The following is an 11,219-nucleotide window of genomic DNA, read 5'->3' on the forward strand; positions in this document are numbered from 1 at the left end:
GAAGAGACAGGAAGTCTTGGTTGTAGTCGGCAGGAATGTCGACACTAGTTCCTCAGACTTCTTTCCCTAACCCCTACCTTTTACACGTGGCCTTAAAGATCTTAACCTCTCCCATCTCAGCCAGCAGGGGGGTGTTGAAGGTGTTCCTCTGTCTCTCTGCACGTGTCCATGAAGATCTTAACCTCTCCCATCTCAGCCAGCAGGGTGGTGTTGAAGGTGTTCCTCTGTCTCTCTGCACGTGGCCATGAAGATCTTAACCACTCCCATCTCAGCCAGCAGGGTGGTGTTGAAGGTGTTCCTCTGTCTCTCTGCACGTGGCCATAAAGATCTTAGCCTCTCCCATCTCAGCCAGCAGGGTGGTGTTGAAGGTGTTCCTCTGTCTCTCTGCACGTGGCCTTAAAGATCTTAACCTCTCCCATCTCAGCCAGCAGTGTGGTGTTGAAGGTGTTCCTCTGTCTCTCTGCACGTGGCCATGAAGATCTTAACCTCTCCCATCTCAGCCAGCAGTGTGGTGTTGAAGGTGTTCTTGAAATCCTCAGTGAATCCCAGGTTTGTCTGGAGGCGGACCTTGTTGGCCCAGATCAGAGTGGTTCCTGGACGACAGAAGTATCTCATGGTAAACAACAGCTCCTCTAAGTCATGGTGATACACCACGTCAGCCGCCAGCACGTAGTCATAGTGATAGATGGATCTGGGGTAAGTGCGTTCCACCCCAGGACCCCAGGCCAGAGCTGTCACCTCAGGTGTATATTTAGAGCGCCCTCTGGTGTTTCGGAGCAAGTTGTATCTCAGATTACTAAGGACGTCTGGGAGGTCAGTGGCCGTCACCTGGGCACCTGGGATACACATTACGTTAGGAGCTTTTTAAGAACAAGAAGAACAAGAACAAAAAAACTGACTCCAAAAGACATCTATCACTAGATACGAGAAGAAGAAGAAGAAGAAGGTACGCTCTGGTTAAGAGCGTCTGCTAAATGACTAAAATGTAAAAATGTAAGAAGATCCAACCTCTGATCGCGTTACAGTCTAAAACTCAAAGGTAATCAGTAAGACTTACCCAGTAGACTAGCGACGACAGACACTAATCCTGTCCCTGATCCCAGCTCCAGAACCTGCTTTCCTTTCAGATCTATCACATCAGTATTGGTCTCCAGGTAGTTACATAGAGCCAACGCCTGCAGGGGAGCAAATACATTATATTACCACTATTATTACTACTACTACTACTCCACTGTATTACTGTATTGTCGTCTAGCACCATCTAGTGGTCCGTCACGTGTGTTGCAGTAGTCCATTTGTCTGTTACCCTGTAGAAGAGTAGACTGAACAGGAAGGCGAGAAGACACCTTACCTGTTTTCCTTTGTTCCATGTGAGTGTTTGGTGCGTTGATTTATCCTGCCGACTACTTCAAATGTAGCGATTTATCCTGCCGACAACGCCAAATGTGGTGTTACACAGTAGAACTGTACTCACTGCTGGCCAGATCACTCCGCCATAGGAGTCCAATGCCTCAACGATGTGGATTTTGTGCCCAGCATAGAAGTAGACCTCTCTGTCCAGTCGTAACCAGGGGACGTGGGTATTATCCTGCTGGACATCTCCTATATCCTTGGTTTCCTTGGTGTCCAACTCCTCTACACAGGAATGGAACAAACCACTCATTCACATTCTAATGGGGATGGGATCATACCTTTGCTATTTCCTGGGGGTGTACTGACAATGGTAGACTTGTGTTCTTGAACGATTGAGTTTGAGTAGTTAGGCATTTAACAATGATGTCAACTACTCACCGATAATGTCTTCGTCAGTCACTTCGGTGCTACAGCGGGAGTTAGTGTTTTCTGCTTCATCATCATCCTCATATCCTTCATCACTACGTTCCAACGTCTGTTCCTCCCATTCTTGGCTACTGCCATCACCTACCTCAGCCTTCTCCTCCTCCAAACTGTTGTCTTGCTTCTCTGACCTTTTCTCTTCCTCCACAACAAACTCCTCGACCCAGACTGGTCTCTCCTGCTGCTGGACATTTGAGTCCTGAGTGTCTTCCTCCACAATAAACTCCTCGACCCAGACTGGTCTCTCCTGCTGCTGGACATTTGAGTCCTGAGTGTCTTCCTCCACAACAAACTCCTCGACCCAGACTGGTCTCTCCTCCTGTTGGACATTTGAGTCCTGAGTGTCTTCCTCCACAACAAACTCCTCGACCCAGACTGGTCTCTCCTGCTGCTGGACATTTGAGTCCTGAGTGTCTTCCTCCTCTGCACAAGAAACACAAAGAAGACCACAAGTCAATCCATGAAGAGTAGCTGCTGCAGTAGCTAACGGGGATCCCAATAAACTAAACTAATTCAACAACACAATAAGATCAATGTCACCTCCTGGCCTATTAGAACTTATATTTACAGTAGGTTGAACGCTCACCAAGACCCTCAAGCTCTGATTGGGAGGTAGAACGAGGGTCAGTAGAAATGTGCTGCTCTTCGACGTCTCTGTATTCCTCAGAGTCTTCCTGGTTCTCCTCATCCTCTTTCGTCTCGTCTTCTACCTCCTTCTCAGTTGTTTCAACTGCCTCAACCACTTCCTCCTCTTCCTCTAAACCATTTTCCTCCTCCTGTACACACTCTGTGACGCGTTCTTCCTCCTCCTCTTCCTCCAACTCCTCCTCTTCCTGTTGTATTCCTCGGACCAGCTCTGGTTCCACCTCTGTTTCTCGACACGTGGCCATGAATATGTTTACTTGTCCTATCTCAGCCAGCAGTGTGGTGTTGAAGGTGTTCTGGAAGTCTTCAGTGAATCTCAGGTCTGTCTCGAGGCGGACCTTGTTGGCCCAGATCAGAGTGGTTCCTGAGGACCACATTAGAAATATGCGTTGTTTAATGCTTTCATGTGTAATACTCTGGGATTTGTTGTACTTTTAAACTGTTCAATAAATCAACCAATCAACCAATCAATCAATCAATCAATCACCTGGACGGCAGAAGTATCTCATGGTGAACAGCAGCTCTTCCAGGTAGTCATGGTGATACACCACGTCAGCCGCCAGCACGTAGTCATAGCGATAGACGGATCTGGGGTAAATCCGTTCCACGTCAGGACCCCAGGACAGAGCTGCAGCTTGGGGAGTGTACCTACAGCGCCCTCTTGTGTTACGGAGCAGGTTGGCTCTCAGGTTACCCAGGATCTCTGGCAGGTCTGTAGCTGTGACCCAGGCACCTGGGGACAGGTAACACTGTGTTAGTCAACTAACAGACACACAGGTGGCCAGTCCCAAATCAACCCCTAGCCTCTAGTTCCTAGGACACTTCATGCAGCTCTGTAAATATTGGATAGGTGTAATCACTATATACAGTGAGCTCCAAAAGAGTTGGGACAGTGACCATTGTATTTTTTGGTTGGTTTTTATGACTCTGTACCCCAGCACCTTGGATATGAAATTATACAATAACTATTATTAAAGTGCAGACAGTCAGCTTTAATTTGAGGGTATTTTCATCCATATCGGGTGAACCGTTTAGAAATTACAGCACTTTTGTACATAGTCCCCCCCCCATTTCAGGGGACCAAAAGTATTGGGACAAATTCACTTATTAAAGTAGTCAAAAGTTTAGTATTTGGTCCCATATTCATAGCATGCAATGACTACATCAAGCTTGTGACTCTACACACTTGTTGGATGCATTTGCATTATTTACCGTTCATTTCTATTGGGCACAAAATAATCTGAAACACAACCAAAACAAACAGCAAATGCATCCAACAAATTTGTAGAGCCACAAACTGAATGTAGTCGTTGTGTGAATATGGAACCAAATACTGAACTTCTATATATATACCACCCCTACCTTGTCACTGTCACGATCGTCAGAGTGAGTGGACCAAGGCGCAGCGTGATGAACGAACATACTTCTTTATTTAAAGAATGCACGACCAACAAAACAATAAACGATACCGTGACGTCCTATGTAAACCAAAAGGAACACACCGAAAGGAACAAGATCCCACAACTAATGTGGGAAAACAGCCTCTATAAGTATGGCTCCCAATCAGAGACAACCAGCAACAGCTGACACTCATTGCCTCTGATTGGGAACCACTCTGGCCAACACAGAAATACAAAACATAGAATATACACACCCTGGCTCAACATATAGAGTCCCCAGAGCCAGGGTGTGACAGTACCCCCCCCTAAAGGCGCGGACTGCGACCGCGCCTAAACATAAACAAACCAGGGGAGGGCTGGGTGGGCATTCCTCCTCGGTGGCGGTTCCGGCTCCGGGCTTGCCCACCACCCTCCAATAATCCCCCTGTAGCGCCCCTGGTCCGGTCTGGCCCCGCTGGCTGGAGCTGGACTGGACATCGTAGGAGCGGATTGCTTAAGCTCCGTTGTGGAGCAATACCTGATCAGGCACCGGTGACCCAGGCACGGGTTGTGCCGGACTGACGACACGCACCCCTGGCTTGGTGCGTGGAGCAGGAGCGGGCCGGACCGGGCTGACGATGCGCACCCCTGGCTTGGTGCGTGGAGTAGCCACGGGCCGGAGGGGGCTGACGATGCGCACCCCTGGCTTGGTGCGTGGAGCAGGAACGGACCGGACCGGGCTGACAATGCGCACCCCTGGCCTGGTGCGTGGAGCAGGAACGGGCCGGACCGGGCTGACGATGCGCACCCCTGGCTTGGTGCGTGGAGCAGGAACGGGCCGGACCGGGCTGGCGACGCACACCGTAGGCTTGGTGCGTGGAGCAGCCACGGGCCAGACGGGGCTGACGATGCGCACCCCTGGCTTGGTGCGTGGAGCAGGAACGGACCGGACCGGGCTGACGATGCGCACCCCTGGCCTGGTGCGTGGAGCAGGAACGGGCCGGACCGGGCTGACGATGCGCACCCCTGGCTTGGTGCGTGGAGCAGGAACGGGCCGGACTGGGCTGACGATGCGCACCCCTGGCCTGGTGCGTGGAGCAGGAACGGGCCGGACCGGGCTGACGATGCGCACCCCTGGCTTGGTGCGTGGAGCAGGAACGGGCCGGACCGGGCTGGCGACGCACACCGTAGGCTTGGTGCGAGTGGCAGGAACAGGCCGGGCCGGGCTGGCGACGCACACCGTAGGCTTGGTGCGAGTGGCAGGAACAGGCCGGGCCGGGCTGGCGACGCACACCGTAGGCTTGGTGCGAAGGGCAGGAACAGGCCGGGCCGGGCTGGCGACGCGCACCGTAGGCTTGGTGCGAGTGGCAGGAACAGGCCGGGCCGGGCTGGCGATGCGCACCGTAGGCTTGGTGCGAGGAGCAGGAATAGGCTGGGCCGGGCTGGCGACGCGCACCGTAGGCTTGGTGCGAGGGGCAGGAACAGGCCGGGCCGGGCTGGCGACGCGCACCGTAGGCTTGGTGCGAGGAGCAGGAACAGGCCAGGCCGGGCTGGCGACGCGAACCGTAGGCTTGGTGCGAGGAACAGGAACAGGCCGGACCGTACTGGGAACACACACCACTGGCCTTAAACGGGGATCAGGAACGGGCCGGACCGGACTGGCAATACACCTCAGTACCTCTCGCCGTGCCTCTACAACTTCCTTCCCTCCTCTCGCCAATGGCTCCCGTAACCCGGTGGCCTTCTCTCCTCGTCTCCCATTTCGCCCTGTGGCAGCCTCCTGCTGCCCAGTCGCCCATGCCGTGTGCCCCCCCCTAAAAAAATTCTGGGGTTGCCTCTCGTCCGTCCGTGCTCCTCTCTCGCCAGGGCCTTAATCTTAGCCCATGGCCCCTTTCCCCCGAGCATGTCCTCCCAGGACCACACTTTGCCCACCTGGGCCATCGCCAACCTCTCCAGCTCCTTTCCCGGCGCTTCCTCCCATGTCCAGGCCGCCTGCTCCTGGACACGCTGCTTGGTCCTGGTATGGTGGGATCTTCTGTCACGATCGTCAAAGTGAGTGGACCAAGGCGCAGCGTGATGAACGAACATACTTCTTTATTTAAAGAATGCACGACCAACAAAACGATACCGTGACGTCCTATGTAAACCAAAAGGAACACACCGAAAGGAACAAGATCCCACAACTAATGTGGGAAAACAGCCTCTATAAGTATGGCTCCCAATCAGAGACAACCAGCAACAGCTGACACTCATTGCCTCTGATTGGGAACCACTCTGGCCAACACAGAAATACAACACATAGAATATACACACCCTGGCTCAACATATAGAGTCCCAGAGCCAGGGTGTGACAGTCACAACACAACTGATTGGCTCAAACGCATTAAGAAGGAAAGAAATTCCACAAATTAACTTTTAACAAGGCACACCTGTTAATTGTAATGGAAAGCTGGTTGAGAGAATGCCAAGAGAGTGCAAAGCTGTCATCAAGGCAAAGGGTGGCTATTGTGAAGAATCTAAAATGTATTTTGATTTGTTTAACACTTTTTTGGGTTACTACATGATTCCATATGTGTTATTTCATAGTTTTTATGTTTTCATTACTATTCTACAATGTAGAAAATAGTAAAAATAAAGAAAAACCCTTGAATGAGTAGGTGTGTCCAAACTTTTGACTGGTACTGTATACTTCCATTAATTCTTTCAACTGGCACAGGGGGACCTTCAGATGAGTCTTGTGAGGAATCTAGGCGTCCTACAGCAAAACAAGTGTCTCAACTTTCCACAGAGGGGTCATATTCGTGTGTAGCCCAAACTGTTCGGACGCTACAGACAGAAGTTGGCAGATGGGCTGTACCGACTCCGGACGAGTCCCAAGACGCTTGTGGGGGGTCGTAGAGCAAAAGGGGGAACACCGTCATGGGGATTGTTTTATTATGCCAATTAGATTTTTCACGGGGCTCTGACATCGACTCTATTAATACACATAAGTGAATTTGTCCCAATACTTTTGGTCCCCTAAAATCTAAACAGTTCTCCCGATATTGATGAAAATACCCTCAAATTAAATGTAAAATCCAAAATGCTGGAGTACAGAGCCAAAACAACTAAAATGTGTCACCGTCATCTGACTGTAATGGACCCATCTCTCTCCACCATGCCATCTGACTGGACCCATCTCTCTCCACCATGCCATCTGACTGTAATGGACCCATCTATCTCCTAGGCTAGGTAGAGTTTTCATCACATCACTTTGCACCTCTCCAATGCTCTCAGATAAATGCCTATGTCTAGGACAGTAGTGTAGAGTCTGGTCAGACTCACCTAGGAGTGTGGCAACAATAGACACTAGGCCAGGTCCTGCTCCTAGCTCCAGCACTGCCTTGTCCACCAGATTCAACTGCTCAACGTTGGTCTCTAGGTAGTGACACAGAGCCAACGCCTACAGGCAACCAGAGTTACTATAGCAACCATCATTATAGTTATTATGACATCAAATTATTATCATGATCATCTTGCATCCATCCCATCTACCAGCCGATCCATCTGCCCATCCATCCACCACCACCACCATCATCATCATCATCATCATCATTCGTCGTTATCCTACATGAATGTCATGTTAAATAGTAGACTAACTCACCGCTGGCCAGATGACAGCGCCGTAAGAGTCCAAGGCCTCAAAGATGCTGATCTCCTGTCCTACGTAGCAGAACACCTCTTTACCGAACTTGGAGTAGGCAGTGGGGACCCAGGCCTGCTTCTTCTGGTGCTGGGGTTCAGTCTCCTTGGCTTTGGCATCTGATTCCTCCTCGCTGTCTTTCACTGTTGTCCCGCTATCATCTTCCTCATCATCATCTTCCTCCTCCTCCTCCTCCTCTTCTTCCATGAAAGCAGTTTCCTTCTCCTCTTTGTGAGGTGTGCATAAAGGATCCATAGAAATCTGAGAAAACGATTATTTTCCTTCAGCTGAAGTTGAAATGGCAGGTTGGCTACTCATTTTACAGTCAGCACTCTCTTCAGGTTCAGTCTCTCCCACACATTGTAAACCCAAGTCCAACACTTGAGTTTTTTATCTCTCTCCCCCCCTCCCTCCCTCCCTAACTTCACCCCTCCCCGAACCATGTTTGGTAACGACATATTTTTCCCCGCTAACAGCCTGTCAAAGCGAAGTACTGTAATGAAACCCTGACCCCGTTAGACCCCCTTCCACCTCTCCACCATCCCCATATGGACTGCTGACCCCGTTAGATCCCCTTCCACCTCTCTACCATCCCCATATGGACTGCTGACCCCGTTAGACCCCCTTCCACCTCTCTACCATCCCCATATGGACTGCTGACCCCGTTAGATCCCCTTCCACCTCTCCACCATCCCCATATGGACTGCTGACCCCGTTAGATCCCCTTCCACATCTCCACCATCCCCATATGGACTGCTGACCCCGTTAGATCCCCTTCCACCTCTCCACCATCCCCATATGGACTGCTGACCCCGTTAGATCCCCTTCCACCTCTCTACCATCCCCATATGGACTGCTGACCCCGTTAGACCCCCTTCCACCTCTCTACCATCCCCATATGGACTGCTGACCCCGTTAGATCCCCTTCCACCTCTCCACCATCCCCATATGGACTGCTGACCCCGTTAGATCCCCTTCCACCTCTCCACCATCCCCATATGGACTGCTGACCCCGTTAGATCCCCTTCCACCTCTCTACCATCCCCATATGGACTGCTGACCCCGTTAGACCCCCTTCCACCTCTCCACCATCCCCATATGGACTGCTGACCCCGTTAGATCCCCTTCCACCTCTCCACCATCCCCATATGGACTGCTGACCCCGTTAGACCCCCTTCCACCTCTCCACCATCCCCATATGGACTGCTGACCCCGTTAGATCCCCTTCCACCTCTCCACCATCCCCATATGGACTGCTGACCCCGTTAGATCCCCTTCCACCTCTCCACCATCCCCATATGGACTGCTGACCCCGTTAGACCCCCTTCCACCTCTCTACCATCCCCATATGGACTGCTGACCCCGTTAGATCCCCTTCCACCTCTCCACCATCCCCATATGGACTGCTGACCCCGTTAGACCCCCTTCCACCTCTCTACCATCCCCATATGGACTGCTGACCTCGTTAGATCCCCTTCCACCTCTCCACCATCCCCATATGGACTGCTGACCCCGTTAGATCCCCTTCCACCTCTCCACCATCCCCATATGGACTGCTGACCCCGTTAGATCCCCTTCCACCTCTCCACCATCCCCATATGGACTGCTGACCCCGTTAGGCCCCCTTCCACCTCTCCACCATCCCCATATGGACTGCTGACCCCGTTAGATCCCCTTCCACCTCTCCACCATCCCCATATGGACTGCTGACCCCGTTAGATCCCCTTCCACCTCTCTACCATCCCCATATGGACTGCTGACCCCGTTAGATCCCCTTCCACCTCTCTACCATCCCCATATGGACTGCTGACCCCGTTAGACCCCCTTCCACCTCTCCACCATCCCCATATGGACTGCTGACCCCGTTAGACCCCCTTCCACCTCTCCACCATCCCCATATGGACTGCTGACCCGTTAGATCCCCTTCCACCTCTCCACCATCCCCATATGGACTGCTGACCCCGTTAGACCCCCTTCCACCTCTCCACCATCCCCATATGGACTGCTGACCCCGTTAGATCCCCTTCCACCTCTCCACCATCCCCATATGGACTGCTGACCCCGTTAGATCCCCTTCCACCTCTCCACCATCCCCATATGGACTGCTGACCCCGTTAGACCCCCTTCCACCTCTCTACCATCCCCATATGGACTGCTGACCCCGTTAGACCCCCTTCCACCTCTCCACCATCCCCATATGGACTGCTGACCCCGTTAGATCCCCTTCCACCTCTCTACCATCCCCATATGGACTGCTGACCCCGTTAGATCCCCTTCCACCTCTCCACCATCCCCATATGGACTGCTGACCCCGTTAGACCCCCTTCCACCTCTCCACCATCCCCATATGGACTGCTGACCCCGTTAGACCCCCTTCCACCTCTCCACCATCCCCATATGGACTGCTGACCCCGTTAGATCCCCTTCCACCTCTCCACCATCCCCATATGGACTGCTGACCCCGTTAGACCCCCTTCCACCTCTCCACCATCCCCATATGGACTGCTGACCCCGTTAGACCCCCTTCCACCTCTCCACCATCCCCATATGGACTGCTGACCCCGTTAGACCCCCTTCCACCTCTCCACCATCCCCATATGGACTGCCTCACAGTGGAGTTGACAAGAGAGCAGAAACAGCCTGGCTACTTTTAAATCCTTTATTTCCACATTTACATTTTAGTCATTTTAGCAGACGCTCTTATCCAGAGCGACTTACAGTTAGTCAGTGCATACATTATTATATATTTTTTTTCATACTTTATCGTATCAATCCACCACCTACCTACTGCAGTCTTTGTATTTCCTTGGTCAGTGGGTTTTGGGCGTCAACCCTCCACTTTTCTGTCTTGGTTTTCCATCTCGTATGAATTAATAAAAGTATTTTTCTCTTCTTCTTGTTGAAGATAGTTCTAACTGCATCTTGGGACGTCTCAGAGTCGAGGTTTTAAGACTTTATCAGAGTCAGAATCCTGCTGGACACTCCCATCACACCAACCCAACGCTATATTTAGAGATGAGACCATCTGAAACAAACACACAGGAAACAAACATACACAGACACGTTTTAGATTTAAACAAACAATATTGAAATCACCATAAACTGTCAACTCCATCTCCCTGATACATTAAGATAGGATATTAATTTCGGTTCAAATATGTTTATTTTAATTAGGCTTTAGAGTCATGAAGCAACTGAGGACAGGGCCTAAAATTAACCCCAGCCACCCGCCAAATGAAGGGTAGATTTTGGCAATGGCGGGTAAAGATGTTTATTCCACCAGTCACATTGGCAGGTGGTTAGGGGTCAGGGTTTAAGGTCTCCACCGTGCCAGCATTCCACTCGTTAAATTAAAATAAAGTTAAAAGTCAAGTACGAGCACATTTATAGCAAAATAAACGGTCCAGTAAGTGTTTTCAAATTATTTCTGCCGTTTTGTTTTCATAGCTGGTGATCACACAAAGAACTATGAATCCTATAGACCTCCTCCTGCAGCAACACTACCTGGCTGGTGGGCTGTGAGTGAAGTGCTGCCACAGGCATCAACGTTGCTCCAATTTATTTGAAAGTGTTTCTTGGCAATTTACATTGTTTTGTTCACAAGCTGGAGTTGTTCTTCAACGTTTCAGTTTGCTCCAACAAGCTAGGTTGTTCTTCAACGTTTCAGTTTGCTCCAA

The 11,219-nt window shown here is 51.1% G+C and overlaps 1 protein-coding gene across 1 annotated transcript; it reads right to left on the reverse strand.

Annotated features, from left to right (window-relative positions):
* Window positions 1-420: 420 nt before the first annotated feature.
* Window positions 421-7,749, reverse strand: LOC311115564 (uncharacterized protein; the record flags this gene model as incomplete). Its single annotated transcript, XM_084190714.1, has 8 exons — window positions 421-836; window positions 1,058-1,175; window positions 1,475-1,635; window positions 1,792-2,259; window positions 2,423-2,845; window positions 2,969-3,214; window positions 7,185-7,302; window positions 7,504-7,749. The coding sequence occupies 8 exons, from the start codon at window positions 7,747-7,749 to the stop codon at window positions 421-423; spliced, it is 2,196 nt and encodes a 731-aa protein (XP_084046840.1).
* Between the last annotated feature and the right edge of the window lie 3,470 nt (window positions 7,750-11,219).

Source organism: Coregonus lavaretus (assembly GCF_964263955.1).
Source record: "Coregonus lavaretus genome assembly, contig: HAP1_SCAFFOLD_4694, whole genome shotgun sequence".
Taxonomy (NCBI): domain Eukaryota; kingdom Metazoa; phylum Chordata; class Actinopteri; order Salmoniformes; family Salmonidae; genus Coregonus; species Coregonus lavaretus.